Source organism: Alligator mississippiensis, chromosome 10 (assembly GCF_030867095.1).
Source record: "Alligator mississippiensis isolate rAllMis1 chromosome 10, rAllMis1, whole genome shotgun sequence".
Classification (NCBI taxonomy): domain Eukaryota; kingdom Metazoa; phylum Chordata; order Crocodylia; family Alligatoridae; genus Alligator; species Alligator mississippiensis.
In genome coordinates this window covers 41,831,557-41,853,040 of record NC_081833.1, presented here as the reverse complement: position 1 = coordinate 41,853,040, position 21,484 = coordinate 41,831,557, and the positions used below count along the sequence as shown (strand labels likewise).

At 43.8% G+C, this 21,484-nt stretch overlaps 1 protein-coding gene across 3 annotated transcripts in view; it reads left to right on the top strand.

The window, feature by feature from the left end:
* The window catches only part of GNAO1 (G protein subunit alpha o1), a 383,823-nt gene that overhangs the window by 235,883 nt on the left and 126,456 nt on the right, over positions 1-21,484 (top strand). For all 3 annotated transcript variants that reach the window (XM_019497281.2, XM_019497280.2, XM_019497282.2), the window contains exon 4: positions 17,385-17,545. In XM_019497281.2, the coding sequence (XP_019352826.1) occupies positions 17,385-17,545 (161 nt within the window). The remainder of the gene's footprint in view (positions 1-17,384; positions 17,546-21,484) is intronic.

Below are 21,484 nucleotides of genomic sequence, written 5' to 3'. Positions count from 1 at the left end.
TTGCTTGACCAATCTCATTTCCTTCTACGACCAGGTGACCTATCACCTGGACAAGGGAGATGAGATTGATGTCATATATCTTGACTTCAAAAAAGCCTTTGATCTGGTGTCCCATGATCGTCTCTTGGAGAAACTGGCCAATTGTCGCCTTGGGTCCCCCACGATCCACTGGCTGGAAAATTGGCTCCGGGGTCGGACCCAGAGGGTAGTAATTGATGGAAGTCACTCATCGTGGTGTCCTGTGACCAGTGGGGTCCCCCAGGGCTCTGTCCTTGGACCCATACTGTTCAACATCTTCATTAATGATGTGGAACTGGAGTCAGAAGCGGACTGGCCAAGTTCGCCGATGACACCAAACTTTGGGGCAAAGCATCCACACCAGAAGACAGGCGGATGATCCAGGCTGACCTGGACAGGCTCAGCAAGTGGGCGGATGAGAATCTGATGGTGTTCAACACCGATAAATGCAAGGTTCTCCACCTTGGGAAAAAAAACCCACAGCATCCTTATAGGCTCAGCAGTGCTATGTTGGTTAGCACTATGGAAGAAAGAGACTTGGGGGTCATCATTGACCACAAGATGAACATGAGCCTGCAATGCGATGCTGCGGCTAGTAAAGCGACCAAAACGCTGGCTTGCATCCATAGATGCTTTTCAAGCAAATCCCGGGACGTCATTCTCCCCCTGTACTCGGCCTTAGTGAGGCCACAGCTGGAGTACTGCGTCCAGTTTTGGGCTCCACAATTCAAAAAGGATGTGGAGAAGCTTGAGAGAGTCCAGAGAAGAGCCACGCGCATGATCAGAGGTCAGGGAAGCAGACCCTACGATGACAGGCTGAGAGCCCTGGGGCTCTTTAGCCTGGAAAAGCGCAGGCTCAGGGGTGATCTGATGGCCACCTACAAGTTTATCAGGGGTGACCACCAGTATCTAGGGGAACGTTTGTTCACCAGAGCGCCCCAAGGGATGACGAGGACGAATGGTCACAAACTACTACAAGATCGTTTCAGGCTGGACATAAGGAAGAATTTCTTTACTGTCCGAGCCCCCAAGGTCTGGAACAGCCTGCCACCGGAGGTTGTTCAAGCGCCTTCATTGAACACCTTCAAGATGAAACTGGATGCTTATCTTACTGGGATCCTATGACCCCAGCTGACGTCCTGCCCTTTGGGTGGGGGGCTGGACTCGATGATCTTCCGAGGTCCCTTCCAGCCCTAATGCCTATGAAATCTATGAAACCTATGAAACACACTGAACTCTTCACCAGAGTTGTAACTTGAAATATTGGCAGCCTGAGTGGTGCACAGCTGGGGAGAAAATGAGAGCTTACCTCTTCACCTGGGGCTGTCATAGTTTTGGCAGTGGCATGAACTACTGCTGCCTCAACACAGGCTCCCCAGATATGGCCTGCGGTGGGAGTGGTAGCAGCAGCATGGGCTCCCTGGGGGCTGCCATTCTAATACCCACTCTGAATCAGTGCCCTTGGCTCATAACCTGTTTGTCCCACCCAAATTATGCTACTGCTTCTCCCTTTTGCAGTCAAAAGAGAAGGGAATACTTGTTGTGTCATGGCCAGAATCTAATCTGGGTAATTATATGCTTAATTGTATTCCCCTTGCAGTTTTAATTAGGTATGCATCTCTTTTTTCCTGTTGTGTTCCTGTCTGTGGTAAAGCAGCTGATGCCTTCCACCCAAGAGGTGGCTGTACTTCAGCACTGAGCGTGAAGTGGTTCTCCTATATTATATGCCTCTGTGGAACCTTTATAGAGATAAAAAAATGTAATGTTATTGTTGTTCCTGATCTACATAAGTATGAAGCCATGCGGTATACACTAGCCAGGTTTCAAAATAGAAATCATGAGATTAATAGGAAAAATGGAATAGTTGCAAAGATAAAAGAATAGAGCTAGAGGTGGTGGAATTGTCTTCAGTCCCATAAGACATGAAAATCAGGAAGGCATTAAGACTAATATTAGGCTGTTGGGCACCCTTAAAGGAAGGCATCTGCATGTCACTGTGACCATTGATGCATATTTTATCTCTAAAATAAATGGTGATAGCATGCGGAGAAAGACAGGGGTCTTTCCTGTGGCACTCACTCACATACTCCTCTCCATTTTATACAAAGAACCTAGAAGATGGTTGACATTCTAGCAGAGCTAGCTGGTTTTATGGTAGTTTAATGTCATTAGGTTTAGTTTTCCTGTGTGGTATAAATTCAAACATCTTGAGCTTTACTCCATGTAATGTCAATTGAGTTATTCCTGATATAAATCAGTAGAAGTGAAGTTAAATGCAGATGCTTTGAGATCAAAGGTCCTACAAGAACATAGGCCAGAATTTCCAAAGCAACACGATACTGAGTGCCCATCTTAAGGGAGTATGAACAGAGGGCAGTTTGGTAACTAGTGTGAGGCAACTGGGAGAGCTGTCCTAGCCACTGACTTGGGATAGAGCGGGACCAGCAGCAGTCATTGCCCCTGTGTGACAGCTGCCTCGGGCACCCAGCTACATCATTACAACTCTGATGGAGAGCATGGACAAAAAAAGGAAAGGGAGCTGCTGCTCAGGATCATGCAACAGCTGTTACCTTTTAATTGTCACCTTCCCCGGAGTCTGTAGTGATACAAGTGAGTTAAATCACCCAGCTGTAACCCAGGGTGAAGCAGGGTTGGAGATGGAGCAGTTTTGCTCCTTTTGTATTGCTACAGGCTCCTACACAGGTAACTGCTATAGCATAACAGCTGCTACATGATCCCAAGCAGCAGCTCCTCCTCCCTTTCTGAAACTGCTTCAAGTGTGTTTGTCCTTGTCCCCGTTGATTCTAATGGAGCATGTTCTTGGCACTTCTTATTAGGCCCACTTAGCAGTGTCTCAGTTTGTTCCCTCAAAAATTCAAGTGTCAACTAGGAGCAGGGAGGCCTACAGAAGGAAGTTAGGATTAGTAACACATATTCTGGAGAGGGATAAAGGTATGTTGCTGGAGCTTCTTCAGTCCAAATTGCACTAACTGCTTCATAACAAGCAAGTTTCCAAAGGTTTAGAATTTGGTTCTGCAAATTGGCCACACATCAGGAGGATTATCCAGTGCATTTCCAAACTCTTTTGGGTCCTAAAATTGGGCTGGGCATATCACTAGCATGGGTTGATTCACAAGGTTTGCACAAGCTGGAAATACTGTGAAAACAACTGGTTTTGATTGTCATGCAATTGCAATTCAGACCATAGCAATTTCAAAGAGTTAGGCTGACTTCCCGTCTTCAGAAGATCATTCAAATTCATGAACCCCTTTCTAAGATTGTGTCCTCTAAGGAGTCTGGGACAGAAGTTTCATAAACCAGTTTGACCCAAATCAATTAAATCTGATACTACATTCAACCAGGTTTATCTTAAACCAGTTTCAGACATTTTGAAATAGGTTTATATGCACTGAGCTTCTATTCTGTTACAGGTTTAAACCAGTTTCTGATCACTTAACCATTTTATGTTTAACTTCTGTCCCTAGCCTGAGAGGTTTTACTGCTTCCATGTTAAGGGACTTCATCCTTTAAAGCAAATAGCAGAGGTTCTTTTCCTTATATGCCAAAGTCCTGGGTTCAGGTCTTCTAAGACAGTACACCCAGGAGAGGGGGACATCACATTTAGGGAGGACAATTTAAATCAGTACTTATTTTCATGAAGTCAACTTGCTTCTCCTCAGTTCCTCATTAAACATGGAACCTTTCTCATAGCACACTGGGTCAGCATCTGGTAATTAGCCTGGTGCCTCTGAGTTCTATTGCCTCGCTAGTAAAATTTAAACTGTTATCTTTTTCCCACATTGTTTGGTTTTCCTGAAATTTTGAGATGTGGTTTTGATTACAACCAAGCCATGAAGAAAGCACTGCTAATATTAACCTTTAAAACAGCTTAAGTGACAACTTTAATAAATCAGAGTGCCATATTTCACAGTGTATACATCAAAAGTTTGAAGCCAAAATATTTACCCTTAAGTTTACACCTCGACTTATACACCATATCAATACTTTGAAATAAAAATACATTGTGTTTCAAAGGTCATCTTCAGCCAGACCCCACATCAGTGCCCTGCTGCATCCAGCCCACGGGGAGGTGGCGTGCTGGTATGTAGGGGCTTCCCCGGGTTGACTGAGGCCAGGCCAAGCTCCTGCCTCCTCCCCCCGCCCCTACCCAATACCCCAGAGCCAGCTAAACCCCGCGCCCATCGGGTCTGGCCTGGGGACACTTACGCACGGCCCAGTGACTGCCCTGCGGTTAGATCTTGAACAGTGGGGTAGAGCTGCCACTCAACAGTGAGGGAGCTGCAGTGCCACCACCCACCACCAGCAGCACCAGGATGCAGAGCAGCAGCAGCAGCAAGTGGCACTTGCCACGCAGGAGACACTTGCAGCCCCCCCTTGCTGAGCTCCGCTGCTGCCTGCTGCTGCAGTTCACAGCCTTCAGCCATAGCAACCATCACTGACCTGCATTTATAAAGGTGCCAGGATGAGGTGAAGGCCGAGTTCAAGTGCCTGATGCCTCCCCTTGAGGTGGCTCCATTGAGGCAGGGTCGACTTATACACCAGATCTACAAAAATCCTTGTTTGAGCAGAAATATGGGGTTGACTTATACACCATGTAGATGTGTACACCATAAAATATGATAAATAATAGCAAACATGATATTTACTAGGCTTATGCTCATCAAAATGCTGAATGTTATGCAATAAGACACCTTGGCCCCTTTCCTCAGCTGGTGTAAATCAGCATAGGTCCACAGAGTTTATCAGAGGCACCTCAACCAAGTCCCTGGTTTCCTTGGCATTGTCTTTTACTTTAATTATTTTATCCTACACACTCCTCAACTTTTGGAGAGAAGAAAGATGTTTCAAAAATCTCTAAGCAAGCTGAATAGGATTGTGTTCTAGGTTCAATTTAGCACACCTTTTTTATTCAAGAAAAGCTGCGATTTATCATGGAGTGGGGTGGGTCCCTCTGTGAAGTAGATCAGATAAAATATTACATGCTACTTGTCCTCTAGAGCCTGTGTTTAGATGAATATCATGGGTGGCTGTACATCAGGAGCTGGGAGAGTTCTGAAACTACTTCAAGATCTTTTCATCACTGTCCACGACCAGTTGAAAGAGGGAATCTGCACTGTGAGGAAGGTTATCAGGAACATTTAGAAGCAAGAAGAGGCCAGTACAAGCTCCATCCTGCCATGTTAGCACACAAGGATTAGATGGCTCAAGGGATGTACATCAAGGTTGTCTATTCTAATCTGGACTCAGCTAGTAATGACTGAAATTCGTCGGTATGAAGAGGTGGCTCACTGGCACATACATGTGTAAGCATGTGGCCACAGTCCCATTTACAGTAGACAGGAGGTGACATTTTATCTTTTTTGGCAATATCAGTTGCAAGGACTAAGTAGACCATACAGTCCAAACAACTCTCCCACAGCTGAAAGAAATTAGATCTGTAGCTGCCTGGGATGAACCTGTCATATCGCTAAATAGAGGACTTCAATCTGCAGGACTGTCAACAAAGCACCTTGGTGCCAAGCTGTAATGCTGATGGGGTCGAGAGATGGATATAGAAAGCAAAATTAAAATGTGAAGGGGCAAGGAGGTATTTATGTCCAAACTGACAAAATGAATAAAATCTCCCAGGCTTGGGTACACTGTCTCAGCTGTTTTACTAGGAGATAAAACCTTGGAGGCCCAGTGGGAGTCCTACCATTGACTTCACTGTGCACAGGAGCAGGCATATGAGGAAAAGGAGAATCATTAGGATAATTTATTGCAGTACTTCTTCTAAAAAGTCTGACATACATTTGGGATTTAAAAGTAACACTTGGGAAGACAAATGTGATTGTCAGTTTTATTTGGCTGAATTGATCAGTCCCACCGGCTTGTGCAATTCAGTAAAAGTAATAGATTAATTAAGCTTAACAGCATCATATTCCATGTGTAGAAAGTAAGCTATTGGTTTCTTTGCAGAAGCCTAAATGGATATACTCTACATGCTCTGGTAGAAAGCAGCACAAAAGGAGAAGTCCAAAAAATAGCAATTAGATTCAGATTCATGAGAAAATGATTCTCTCTATTCACTGAATGTATTCAAAATCTCCAGCACACACAAGCAGAATGGGTAGTCACTGTACGTACTTCACAGTAACCAAATAAACCATTTCTACAGCTTCCTGTGCATTTCAATGTCTTATAAAATTTGACCTTGTACTAGCCATTCAGAACAGTCCCAGTTTGCTAATGGTTGCATAGGTTAGCTTTTTAACTAGGACTTATTTGGGTGTTTTGCCATGATGGTTATAGACTGGGCAGGTAATTTAACATCTCACAGTTTCTGAACTCAACTGTTTTTGCAAGCCAACACCCAGGTCCCAACTACTTGCAGGGAGTTGGCTTGCAAAACTATTTGCAGGTAGGCAAGTAATTGGGAGCAGCTAAGAGCCAAATAAATTCAGCTCTAGATGGCAAACTTACCCAAGGCATTCAACTGAGATTTGGGTTTGTCCCATTATGAAAAACATTGAGCATTTGACAAAATCCAGGTGTAGATCTACCAGAACTTGCAGATGACTAAGATTTTATTTTTGTCTTATTTCTACTCTCAATTTTTTCACTAATCACCCTTCACCTACTATACACACAGCATGTCTACAAAAGAAGTTTCCTGAGCCGCTGCCTAATTAGCTCCAGAGTAAAGTCTCTGCATCTATGCATGCAGCCCTATTAGGCTGCAGTAAACTAATTAACTCTGCCATAGGTTAGTACTTGTAAACACAAGAACTCTCCCATGGCATAGTTTTTTAGGGCACAGCAATGTACATGTAGATGCTGACAGGGCTGGCTGGGGCATGCAGAGGTTGCCTGCTAGCTAGCCCTGCACTGAAGCACCCTTTTGCCCCAGCCAGTCTTTCTGCAGCACATTGAGTTGGGTTGGAGCAGTCCCAGGCTGACAGGCTGACTCCCAGGGTTCCTTGCCAGCCAGGCTCTTGTGGTGGGAGAAAACTCCCTGGAGTTCGTTGTCTAGCTGCATAGGAACCAGACAACACGGGTAAAGTTTTACTGCAGTATATTTGCTCGAGCAATGACCATTAAGCCAGCAAAAAGGCAAAATGCCCCCCCCTAAAGGGTGGGGCGTTCTTTTATACTTTTTACAACAAGGCAAGACTACAGGGTTAACAAAAGCAATACTTGGGCGGTGCTTTACAAATCTTCATAACAGCATATTTCTATTAAGCTGAACTAGCACTTTCTAAAAGCTAAAAGTTAAGTAACAGTAACATTATGATACCTTAGCAAGAACTTGCACAGTGGTAGATACTTCTTAAGGACACGATCACTGTACTTAGAACAATGGCTTCTTTGTCTTATCTTGTTCCTTGCTGTAGCTGATTTTACAGCACACAGACACAGATTCACTTGCTGCATTTTACTCAGAAAACGGTTAACACAGTTAAAATGATTACTTAACATAAGCAAAGGCTTAGCTATCATTCTGCCTTGTGGTCAGTAACATTGCTAGGCCACAGGTCATGCCTTGTATTTAGCTGTAAAGCTAATACTTCTTAATAATCTAAATTATTGTTAACCTAACAGTATGCTATCATAAAACTATTTTATTTCAGGGTAATAACAAACATGCCCACCACACTCTCCAACCTGGCTCAATGTGCTGTGGTCCTGGATGCACATTCAAACCTGGGAGCAATAAACTTTGGTGCAATATGCACCATTGTTTATTGCTTTGCATTAATCGTGTGTGCAGATGTGCCCACAAAGCATTTTAGGGCATATGAATGTAATTCTTTTCTGGGCAGAAATATTATATACATATAAGACCTATTCCAATTCCCATAGCAATCAATGCAAAAATTCCTTCAGAACATATCCATAATGGAGCCTGTTGGGAGGTTTTATGTTGTTAGGAGATTGAGATCTTTCTCCTAATTGAAATTATTTCTGTCAGAGTAAAATATGTCACTAATATTGCACATTGTAGGTAAAAAATAGGTTAAGGGGAGTTCACGTCATGAGCCATTTCTTCTTCCTAGGCTACCTCTGATTAAGCCATTTTATTCCTAGAGCAGCTAGGCTGCTGTTCTCCACTCCACCCTTTTCTAACCACTATCAGGCTTAGTTGCCAAGTACTCAGAAAGAAGCTAGTTAGATGTGTGAATGACAGAACAAACAAAATAGTTACTCCAGTATTACTAATTACTGACAGTGCAGTCCCCACAAACTGTCAGACATAGAGGACTAGTAAACAGACAAAAGCCATGACAACTGGCTTCATTGTTGGTTTTCTGAGCAAAATCAGAGGCATCAACTTTCCCCTTTTGTCCTTTCTGCAACTGTAATAAGGATGGGTTGAAGAGAGAAGAAGCTTATATTACCTCTTTTGTGCTGCTTGTCCCATAGGAAGGAAAATTAAGGGACTTTAATCTCCTGGGCCATGAATCTGGCATCTTTCACCATTTCACTTCACATTTAAGAAAATACAGGATGAAATTTTGCATTTTTGCAAACCTGCTCACCTCCCCCAACAAAAAGCAGTTGCAGCAATCTCCAAGGAGCAGCAAAAAGAAGCCAGGAGGTCTGGTGAGCTGAGCAGACTGTCAGGAGAGCATTGACCAGTTCCCTTTCCTTCTGCCCTTGGCTCAGTGATGGAGCAGCTGGGAAACGGTTCTTACAGAGAATAGGGAACAAAAAAATGCTACACCAATCTGTGCTCCAACAGTCCCATGGGTGCTCATCATATATTTTTAGCTCCTGAGGAAAATACCACCATGATATTTATTAAATACAACCCCAGTGGGATGGGAGCTGCTAGGAGTTTTTTGTCTTGTTTTATTTAATTGCTTGCCTCAGTGCAGATGGCAAAGCATGGCGGGAGGCTTAAATCCCATCACCTCAGGAAAAGCTGGAGAACCAGGCCTGGGGGTGGCGTGAGTAGAAAAGTCAATCAGACAGTATTTAAAAATCTACCTGCTGGGCTCAGAGGGGGCTGGAGCTGTGAAGGTCATTCACAGTTTGAGCCACATCCTAACGAGTGAGAAAAGAAGGGGGTGCCTTCCTTTCTTGGATCATTAATTGCTTGTTAAGTTAGCTAACAAATGTAGATATTGATGGATGGCCCCATGCCCTTTTGGCAGAGGGCTTTTTTAGAAAAAAAAATTGCTTGCTACTTCTGTGCCAATTTAAACTAAGATTCTTTGGAAGCAGCAGTTCACGCAGGAGAGTATGAACTATTTTTATACTTTTTTATTTTGCTACCTGCAGCTCCTACTTCATTACACATTACTAAAAGCTGGGAAGGACTGGGTCTTGGGCCCTGTTTTGATGGACTGTGGTATTTTAAATGTGGTTTGACATCACAGTTAAGACTTACACCTGGGAGGTATCTGTCATGTAGAATCATAGAATAGTAGAATTGGAAGGGACCATTCTACCATGAAGTCATCTAGTCCATCCCCCTGTTCAAAGCGGTATCATTCTTGACTAAACCACCCCAGCCAAGTCCGTCTAACCTGCTCTTAAAAACTTTCAAGAATGGAGAAGCTACAGTCTCTCTGTGTCATCATCAGGTTTTTCCTTATCAGCAAGTTCTTCCTAATATTCAGTCCAAATTTTGGAAGGATGTAGAAGGATCTCAGATCATGTTTCAAACTGATAGAAAAGAATCAGAATCACTTTGTGCCTACTTCTGAAATGCCAGCACCCCTGGTATTGAAACATGGCAGCTGATTGAAAACACTCAACAGCACTGAACAACATTTAAGGGTAGAATATTATGCCCCATTGAAGCAACTAGAAAGCTAGGTTAGTTAGACATAATATAATCTAATTACCCGAGTTGGAGTTTGGTTAGTGACAAGTGGTAGCATCCTTCCTCTGGGAGTTTTCTGGGAACCCTTAAAGATCAGAGGTAGCCAGGACTTTATACGTTGTATCACTTGTACTACTTACTAATGCTATACTCCCTGGGACACTGAGGAAAATAAGCATCAGCTGATCACTAGTATCACTTGTATAGCCATTATACTTCCTCTTCTAAGCATCATCCATGCATGAGTCATGAGATCTAACAAAATCACCATCCAGGATGGATTGGCTATTAGTAGGTTTTGTATTAGTTAGTATGTGTGAAGACAGGGGGAGAATTACATACTCTCCATGCTGCAGGAAAATAACACTGATGATTTATGAATATTCACTGGAATCAAGACCTCCTGGGTAGAAAAACAAAACAACTACTGAAATGAACTGAATTTGCAAGAGTCTCCATTTGTTCTGCCATTGGGATGTAAGCCATCAACACTGTTTTTGGAATTGGTGGAGATGGTCCACAGAGATAGAAATGTTTCCAGACACCAAATACACATTTTATATAACTTGGGAGAAAGACCTCATTCATAAAGTCCTTAATTCATAAAGAATTCAACCCATTACATTGTATGTATTGATATCTCCAGAAAGTCTTCATGTGCTGAAGATGTCAACTGCTGAAGACATTAACACCATTCTTTGAATGCTAAACTCTTCGATAACTTACATCTCCAGTACATTATCTTCATGTACTGAGGTTTTCAGCAGTTTGAGTGTTGGGTTCATTAAGTCTTGCAATGATGATTTTCAGGAACGGCTCAGCATTACAGAGCACTATGGAAGCACTTTGATCCTGTGAGATCTCTAGGAGACATCAGAATCTTATTAATGAACCATACTTGTAGAGCCTGCCAAAGACTCTTTGTCCTTTCCCTCTCCACACTTGTAATCCGAGTAGTTTTGCCAAGTCCTTACATAGATATGATAAGTCAATATAACTCTTCCCCACCTCCCCCTCCCCCACCCCCACCTCTACAAATGCGCAAGGGATGGGGAAGATCCTGGGGTTCTCAATCTTTTCAGACTTGAGGTACTCCTCCTTTGACCCTAGATATCACTCCAAATGTTGTGAATTGAGCAAGATGCCATTTCAAAAATGAATATATTTATTACAGTGCTTACCGCCTTGCAGAGGAGCCAGGTAGTCAGGGCAGAACAACAACCAGGCAAGGACAAGCATGAGCCTACACTTATCTCCTCATATCTTGCAACACCCTTATAAGATCTCACAGCACCCCAGGTTCCCCTGGTTGCAAATCACTGCTATAGATGCAGGATAAAGCAGAATCTTAACCTTTATGTACTAAGGTCACATACTGAAGAGCAATGGAAGAAGTAACTAGGAAGCTGGAGGGAGGCAGCTGGAGGTAGATTGACCATACTCAAAAAGTGCCTATCATTTCCTCTGGCCACCTTAAATATCAAAATTGCATTTGTATCATCAGGAACAAAATTGTATAAGGTTGTTTTTGGCAATGTCACCTCTGTCACGGGTGATGTAATGACCGATAATAATACTTTGTACTATTCTTCTATGTTGGAGTGACCGTAACAGTTAGTATATGACAGGGGCCCCTGTGCATTCCTTCAATACAAATCATAATAATAATGCTGAGGTGATTTGTAGCTCCATTGCTAGTAAGTACTGCTTGAGGCTTGCATGAAGTATTTGTTTGCAGAGTCAGTAGGATATTAGCATGCATTATTGACACTTACCTGTCAGCACTAATTTAAAAGCTGCACAGAACTTCACAAGAGGAGGAAAAAATGCAGTTTCCCTTCTGGAACTGCAATTGCTATATAGTGAGGTATCGAGTGCTCTTTTCTTCCTTTGCATCCTCAATTTGAACTAGTGATAGAAACAGTAAGAAATCTTAATCCATTTTGGTGTAGAGGTAGCGGGAAATGGGAACATCAAAGCGTACACTCAGTTCTATCCTTCTTCCAATGCTGCCAAGGCTCAAAGCTTCATTTCTGTTGTCATGTCTATAGGAGAGTCAAACAGGTTTGAGCCTCATTACCACTTAGATGATGCCAGCACAACTGCCAAAGAACCCCCACTACACACAAGACTCAGCAGGGTTATAAATGCAGCCATGCATTCCTTGAGAGGCTTTTCCTTCATTCAGCTGTACCTGCATAGTTTACCCTGCAGAACTTGCACTGTAAACCTGGTAGATGTGAGGGTAGCAAATGAGACAAAGGCAGAATTTGGAATTTCTTGACTTCAATGGATTAAATCAGGCAATATTTGTACACAGAGGCTGCATCCAGACAAGCAGCAGTGTGCAGTTTGCGATACGAAAGATCTCTTTGTGGTGGCACAAACTGCATGCAGTGAACATTGAAATCTACTCCATGCTGCAAATTTGCAGTGTGGGGACAAAATTTGCTCCTGGGATTTCCAGAAAAAAAGTGGCATGAAGAAAGTGGAAAGAAGGTGACATGGCACACACTACAATAGTGTGTGCACCAGAACAAATTGAGACTTGGTTCTCCAGGGAGACTCTCTGGCTGCCAGCTAGAGCATCTTTACTATTTATTTGTGCCCCAGCTGCTCTAAATGCCGGGAGCCAGGAGGAGCTCGGAAAAGGCAGTTTGCCGGAACGAGGACAATTTGTTCTTCAACACAGCATGTACAGGGGCGTGCGCTGCAGCTCAAAGTAGCACCATAAATTTGAGGCGCTATTATTTTTGCTGCTGCAAGTGCATGCCCCTGCTCATCTGGATGTGGCTAGTGAATGGAATTCCATGGAAGTTTCAGGGACAGATTTGGATTCAGAGGGCTTAAATTTTCCTGGCATGTATTTATCTTTCTGAAGTCAATAGTTTTTCTGAGGATCTTCCCCCTCACCTGCTAATAGGCAAGCTACCTTGAGGACTCCATACTTTCCCCTGCTATCTTGCCACTCCTACCAATTTTCTGTAGTAACTTGCCTCACTTTATCACTGACTGCAAGGTGCCTTATCTTGTTATCCTTCCCCACCAACTGCCACAGATGCTGCTGTCTGACGCTCAATTAATGCAGCAGCTTTGACAGGAATAACCAAATACACTTTGACAGGAATAACCAAATACAAGTTGATGCACTGGAGCAGGGGCGGGCAATTAGTTTGGGCAGAGGGCCGCTTACCGAGTTTAGGCAAGCTGTCAAGTGTCACATAGGTAGCCCTGCCCCTTGACAGGTACCCCACCCCCTGGTCTCCATCTTGTGACCAGAAGTCCCAACCCCTAACCCCTGACCTTTGCTGCCAGAAGTCCCTCCCCTTGCCCCCAGAAGTACTTCTTTCAGCAAGGGGTTTTGCCATCTCAGAATCAAGAAAACACCAAGTTATATTCTAAAAGAAAACATCTACAACATTCATTAATTTGATTTCAAAAAATATTTTTGTCCTGATTTACATGTGTTTGTGTAGTGTTCATAGAGGTGATTGCACAGTAGCTTAAATAAAGCCTTATTCTTGTATGTTGTGGGGGTGGGTATAAATTTGTGGGGGCTGTGGGTGTGTGGGTATGTGGGGCAAGGCATGGATGTGTCTGTGGGGGTGGATAGGTGTGGGGGGGTGAGGGAGCATGTGAATATGTGGAGTGTGGGTGGGTATGGGGTTTGTGGGGGGCTGTGTGTGGAGGGAGGGTGACTGGCATGTGTGAGGGGGTGGGGGTGTGGGGGTCTGCATGTATGAAAATGCAAGGGGAGTTGTGGGTACATGTGTATGGTGGGGTATGCGTGTGGGACTCATCCTATGAACACACCCTCTGCCCCTGCCTACACACACATGCACCCTCTGCTCCTGCCTACACACATACACCCCTCTGGCTCCTGATCCCAGGATACCAGTACGGACCACGCTCCCCAGTCTGGCAATGCAGCCCGGGGCCACATGGTGCTGGAGCAGTGCAGGGACAGGAAGGCAGGGAAGTGGCTGCAGGTGGAGCAGGGCTGGGCTGCTCAGTCCTGCCGGCTCCCCCTGGGTCCTGTTGCCCCTGGCTTCTGTCATCTTTAATAGGAAGCCAGGAGCAAATAAATATTAATCTACTAAATTTTTTAGGAGCCCTGCAAGCCGGATAGAATGGCCTGTTAGGCTGGATCTGGCCCATGGGCCATATTTTGCCCACGCCTGTACTGGAACCTTTCCCTGGGACAAACCTAACCATTTGAGACAGCATGTTACAATCCAAGGTCACTCATGAGGTACACCAAGGCCAGAGACCACATTGAGAAATTAATTGTAAAATCATTATGAACCGCTTTCTCAGCAATCCCACACTGTATGAGCTCTCACAAGAGTGGGAGAGAGTCTGCAGTGTTTGTGTTTCAGTACAGAAGGATTCAGGAATCTAGACAACAAAAGAAAAATGTCCCAAAATGTCTTTCATCTGAACAAGGGCAAGTAGTTTTCAGCACAGTGGACTGAAACTTGACCCATTCACATTTATCCCATGATGCAAAAGCCAAGCAGAAAGCCTATTAACCACTTAAGTATCTCTTTTGCCTTGTTTGAGTGATGCCTTATTCTGATTGCCTGTTCAGGAGTGAAATGCATGTAAGATTCACTTGTTCATCCCAAATCATCCACATAAAGCTGCATGCCTGAAACAGATGTTTTCTAAATGCAGAAAATTCCTCTCAGTGCCAAACTTTAAGAGAATAGAGATGTAACCACAGTAGAGAACTCATGTGGTCCACTGGGAGACTGTATTCACTAGTTCTGCTTCCAGAGAGAAGCTGAACTAGAGAAGCTTCTCTCTGGAATCTGAGAAGCTGAATCTGAGAAGCTTCAGATTCTAGGCTTTACTTGCTAACCCAGCCTACACAAATAGAACATTCTGCTGAAGTGAATGAAAATACTCCATATTTGCTCTAGTGTAAATGAGACCCAATTCTGGCTAAATTCCCTAGTGACTTTAATACCCAGCATCATTAGCATTCAGTCCTTGTAAGACACTCAGAACTGTGGCAGGTAGAAGGACTATGATAGGGTAGGGTTGAGAAGTACTGGCAAAGCCAGCCAACTGGAACAGAGGCTAGATAACAGTGGTAGGTGAACTTATATATCAATCCATAATTAAGCCAGGAGCTGCTGATGGAGAGTGAAGTGCATTGGCAGTAGCTTCCAAGCATGCAGGACTCTAGCAAGGATTGCTACCCTCTCACTTTTGAGAACACAAATTTCCTTCTAATCATTTTTCTTTAGAAAATGAAAAAAGAAAGTTACCTGTTATTAAATGAACAGAGACAAATCCATGAAACTGGATAATGGGGAACCCCTGCTGGAATTAGTGTATGAGCAAGGGACTGCAAATTGACAAATAGGGATCTTGGAACCATGCAGTTTTTTTGTTCTCTTCCTCTTTTTCATGTTCAACTCAGCTAGCATCAATTAACTTATATTCATACTTCTAGGTATGTATACCACACAACAGCCATAACAAAACAAGTGGTACGGGAACCTTCTCTTTCTTTTATAGTCAGTCATATGGGGTGCTTCTCCTCTAAGCGAAATCCAACAGTATGCAGCAGTTCCCAAACAACGGGTCACAAGCCCAAATGGATTCTTGGCACCTGAAGACTGAGGCCCACTGAAATTCAGTTATAGTGGTTGGATCATTGAAAGTGGTGTGTGGGGCCATTGAAAAAGATGGGGAACTGCTGCCCTATGGACTGCTCAGCAAACAGATTCCAGTTTTTGGAGCCAAGTGAAGAGTATCTTATATATTAACATACCCCCTGACAGCCTCACTAGAAACATCCTGACTCCACCAGATCCTAGTACTCTGTTGCAGCTTTGTATTTACCAGGGCTGTGTGAAGCTTCGGTCCCCAATTCAATTCAATTTGCAATGTAGAAAAAACATTTAAAGCTGTGCCTATATCTGAATCGCTAATTCTCTGAATCAGCATTGAATCTTCAGATTCAGATTTGGCCAAATCGAATCAGGGACAGCGATCTGAATCAACAAATCGAATCACTGTCCCTGATTTGGGCTGAATCCAAATCCGAATCGAATAGGGCCCGCTTCGCACACCCCTAGTATTTACTTTTTTGGTGGTGCTGGATAAAATGTGTTAGAGAGTGCTTCTGAATTGCAGTGTTTGTCCAGGGGACAATTATGTTTGTCTCTGTATGTTTCTAGCCTTCAGCACCTCTGAAGATACTGCCAAATACAATGTTAGCTGCTGTAGTGATCACATTTGTTGCCTGAGGACTAGATATAGGCCAAAATAGTCAGTGGAGGGCAATGACTTCCAGTTGCTGCTGACCTAGGTTGGATTTGAACAGGTGAGCTAGCTGAGAAAAGCTCTAAAATCCCTGTAAAAATCCCCTATATCTTGTCTTCACTATTTCATGCTGTATAAAGTCTGTCTTAGTGCTGGATCTTCTGGCAGATGAGAAGGTTGTTGTCAATTAGTGAACTGACGTCAGTCTGCACCTGCGGTTTAGAAGCATGCAGCTGATTGAGTTTGACAGTGAGCCTAGCCAGTTTCAGGGCACTCTAGGTAGGAGATGTTGGCTCAGCAATCTTTTTGAACGGTGCAGTTGGCAGAGAGATCAGATCAGACATTTGAGCAGGGATGTACAAACCTACACAATCAAAGGGGCAAAAATACAAGTTAATGAAGAACTATAGTTGTTGTGTCCTCTTCTTGTTGTAAACTAATGATTACAGGCACTTGTTATAGAATACAAGCTAAGATACCCTGGACAGCTTTAGAAAAAAGAACAGCAGCATTATGCACTGGACACAAGCAGAAACAAGTGAACAAGGGCTTTCTTAGGGAAGTGGTTTCCAATCTACTTGGCATACAGCAGACTAACATCTCAACTGCCATACCCAGTGCAACCATGGGAGTGGGGCAGAATCTTGCATGACTCCGAAACGTTGTCTTATGAAGTCCGGTGTGAGTAAAAGCATTCACTTTGGTGATCTCCTGTTACCTGTCCCCCATTCATCTGATATGATACCAGATACCATCTGAACACCGAAGTCCAGACAGTAGGCTCAGAAGCAGAGCCAGGGAAATAATAGACTGTTGGTTCTGTGGCTGAACAGAATAACTTGGGGCACAAGGCTGGTTTAGGAAGACAGAAGACAAGTACATTTTCAGTTGTTTGGTGGGGAAAAAAGGAGAAAAAATCAAGTGTTGGTCACCTAAATCGAATCATTCTGTTTTCAGGTCCTCTAACCCTATGTTTACCACTTCTTTTTTAATTTAGGTGAAATGCAAAATGTAAAATGCCATTTTGAAATAAAAAGCAAAAATACTTTTGTTTCAAAGATGCTGAAATGAAGCATTTCAGCCTTGCTGACATGGAATTGTTTATTTATTTAGAACACCTGAGAAAAAACATTTCAATATTTGGAAAATGAGGAATGTAGTTTTTTACCAGATGAATTTATGAACTATCTTGAATTCTCAGGAAGAGAACAATTCTCTGCTTCCAAATATGACCAGTTGCTTCTTTCCCTTCTAGGCTGATGCTAAGATGGTCTGTGACGTGGTAAGTCGGATGGAGGACACAGAGCCCTTCTCTCCAGAGCTGTTGTCAGCTATGATGAGACTCTGGGCAGATTCTGGAATCCAGGAATGCTTCAACCGGTCCCGAGAATATCAGCTTAATGACTCTGCTCAATAGTAAGTATCCCATTGTGTAGTTTCATATATCAAGAGGAAGGAAAACACTGGATTTGGACATATTAAGAAGTGGCATTTAAGATACTTTATAATGTGTAAAAGTGCCATTTAAAGATTAGGATGAGCACTTTGTTCAAAGCTACTGAAAGTTAAAGTATCTTGCAGAACTTATACAGATTTAATTCTGACCTATCAGAAGCCAACCTCTTTGCTACAGTAAGTCTCCCCAAGATGTGATCTAGATACTGTAAAATGACTGACACCAAGTAAGTTTCTACAAATCTAGGTACAGTAAGCGAACTGGATCCATTCATGTGATCAATAGATCACAAACATCTCTGTTTGATTACCTAATAGATAATAGGATAATTTGTATACTTGCTTACTATGGCAAATTGTAACATAATTTAGTTGTCAGTGTTCACCTTCCTAGCAGAGCTTGCATATTATACTGATAGGCATTTCAGAAATTCAGAGAGAGACAGATGCAGAGATTATAGCAAAGAGCATGTTAACTCTGCTTTTGCAGTGGTAGTCTTATCTTTATATTATTATTATTATTATCTCCAAATCTGAATTGAATCAGAGGACCCTTTAATCTCTCCAAATCGATTCATAACCCTCCGAATCGATTTGGACATAGACACAGCTTTAAGAGTTTTTTCTACATACCTGTAGGTAGCAGGGGGCTCTGAATGCTGCAGTGCTGGGGCAGATGCAACATTCCACAGAAGCATGGGGGGCTCCCCAGTGTGTTCAGCAGCAGACCCAGTAGTGGACCAGAAGCACTTCCTGGTCCACCAGGGAGCATGCAGGAGGGCCCCCCATGCCACCTTTGGCTCAGCGACTGGTGCCTCCTGGATCTGGGGGGGCACCTGGGGTTTCCCTGCAGTCAATCATTGAGCTGAAGGGGCACGGGGGGGGGCCCAGTACACTCCCTGGCAGCCCCGGAAGTGGACCAGAAGTACTTCCGGTCCACTTCCAGGTTTGCTGCTGAGCATACTGAGAGCCCCCCATGCTCCTGTGGGATGCTGCATCTGACCCAGCATCACAGCGATCGCGAGCCTCACTGCTACCTCAAGGTATGTAGAAAAAAAACGTTTAAAGCTGTGCCTGTGTCTGAATCACTGATTCACCAAATCAGCATTGAATCTTCAGATTCGGATTCAGCCAAATCAAATCAGGGACAGTGATCCAAATCAATGGATCAAATTTCTGTCTCTGATTTGGGCCTAATCCAAATCCAAATCGAATAGGGTCTATTTCGCACAGCCCTAATTAGTAGTACTACTTCTCATTTAGTCAGTTGATACTACACCACTAGTAGTACTAATAGTACAGTGCTACGCCACTAGTATTACTGTTTCTCATTTAGTTGGTCGGTACTACACCACTACATGCACTTCAGGAATGAAAAGGCAGGTGGGCCACAGTTATTAAACTATCACCCAAACCAGCACAAATCTGAGTCTGTTTTAAATCATTTGCAGTATAAATGATTTGCTATGACATTGTACTTGGGGCCAGTGTACATCATCTTAACTTGAGGTCCACCCAAATTTATATCCCTAGCTATACCACTAATATGTATCAATCATCAGAAGAAAGTAGTCCTAAAGGCCTTCATTCTTTCTACTTTTTTGTCATGGCTGCAGCCACTTTGGCTAGAGAAAATTTGTCTGGCCTCTCCCTTAAAATCCAGAATGTGATTTTTGTTGTGGCTGCAGAGTTATTTCCCTGAATTCAATACTATTCTTAGTTTAACCATCTAACCTAATGAAGTCCTTAACATTTTCAGATCTGCTGATGTTTAGGAGCCTCAGGTGGTTCAGTCACCATCAGCAGAAACCATATCACAGGGTAAGGACACTGACTCCCCAATACAGCCCTAGGCCCTGGTACATTGCACCAGATGGTAACACACGTGATATCTCAGTTGGAACTTATTAACGCCGAAAGAGTCCCCTTTTAGGGGTATATTTTTTCATTTAAACCTTGAACACTTCTATTCCTGTTGTTGATAACAGATTTCAATCACCAATCACTGCAGAAATCATTTTCTTTTAAGGATAACTCTAAATCAGGTCAGAACTCTCCCAGAGTTGACAGATAAGAACCAGCCTGCACCCCTAGAGAGATGAGAGCACTTTTAGTTTGGGCCCATCTTTGTTTTAAATGTTTACCCTAATATCTTTTTAGCAAAGTAAACTTTACATACTGTAATAAACCTCCTATGCCAGGTTGGCCCACAGCACTTGGTAAAACAATGAATTATAGTCCAATAGTACAATGAATATAGTAATATGCAAGTATAGCAGCATGGTACTTTTTGGGGGCTGCCACCCCAGCACCTGGTTCTCCCCTCTGTAGTTCAATCCATCTGCTGGCTCCCCCATCCCAGCCCTACCTCCAGTCTCTTGTCTGCCATGCCTTTGATGTCATTCTGTTTGTTGCTAAGGGAAGCAGTCCCTGTGGCCAGGAGTAAGCTCAAAGGTCACCTAGCTTGTCCAGCCAAGCCAGCTCCCCTACTGGGGCCTGTGCTCTCCCTCTGGTAGTTCCCCTTTAAGGGAGTGTTCCCATAGGCTTCGAAGCACTTGTCAGAGCCACAGCTGTGACAGCTGAGGCCCCCTTTTCCTCTCAGCTGTACTCAGCCTTGGTCTCCTGTTTAAGACCTGAGTTCCCAGGTACTGGCCCCACCTTGGCGGCAGCCCCTCCTACAGCTCCAATCTCACCACACCAGTCTCCACCTCTCTAGTTTAGAACTAGCTTCTAGCCCTCCTTGTTCATGGCCTCCTCCACCCCTGTAGCTGCAATCTGGTCCTCCAGTATCACGTTCAAACAAAACAAAACCACAAGAAAGCTGCATTACAAAAACAAATAGTGTCTCTTCTTGGGGTAAATGTTGCCTACAGGCCCTACCTCCATAAGAGCCATCTCACTTCATCTCCCTTGGGTGCCAGCCTGTCCACCCCTAGCAGCTCCTCGCTCCCGGCAGCTCCTCTCCCTGCCACACGCAGGGGCAGCCCCCCCATGCATGGTCAGAGGCTGGGCGTAAATCTCCCAAGCCCAGCCTTCTTCCTGCCATGTGACTGTGTCTTCTGCACCCAGGGACCAGGTACAGCCAGTTGCTTCATTAGCTACCTGGCCTTATTAGTCCCCGGCTCAGTCCACCTGGGATGATACTCCTTAGTACCTGTCCTGGCCCTGGGTTTCCTATCCTCTCAGGCCCTTCTAGTAACATGGCCAGGGGTTCCCTGTTACAAGCAGCCAGTGTGGTAGAATATTCAGAATAAGTCAGTATTGACATAACTGTTCATACTGGAAGTGGTAGAAGAGCTATCCCAATGGCAAATACTTGTTGAAAAATCCCAAATTATCTGACCAATTTAGGTATTTCTAAGGCAACAGTTACTTTGTGCTCATAATAGCTCAGACACTGCCTTGGCCATTACAGTATGTCTTGTTAAATGAAGGGATGTTAGCCAGGTCACTCTGATTTCCTTGTCTAATCCAGGTAGCATGATATCTCTAACTTGCAAATAAACAATCCTGAAGATCCTGGGGAACTTGAAAAGGAACAGGTCCATTACACTACTTGCTAGACTCAGTAGCCAATGCAGAGTTATTTTGTACATCCTAGTATCTAACATTTTGTTCCATAAAATATGAAGTTTCTCAAGCACTGTGTCTTCTGCTGTTTCCCATAAGAGATTAATCCACAACCTAATCCAGGGTTGTCCAACTTCTGGGACGTGGGGCGGAGGGGAGGAGGTGTGAGCACCACAGATCCCCAAGCCATACAGCAGTGTGGGCTGCACAAGTTCTCCCAGGCTGCTCAGATAGCTGCACCCCCTTTTCACCATACGCATAGCATGGGCAGCCCAGCTCCTTTCCTGGCCACATAGGCAACATGGTCTCTCCCTGAGCCCTCTCTTACTG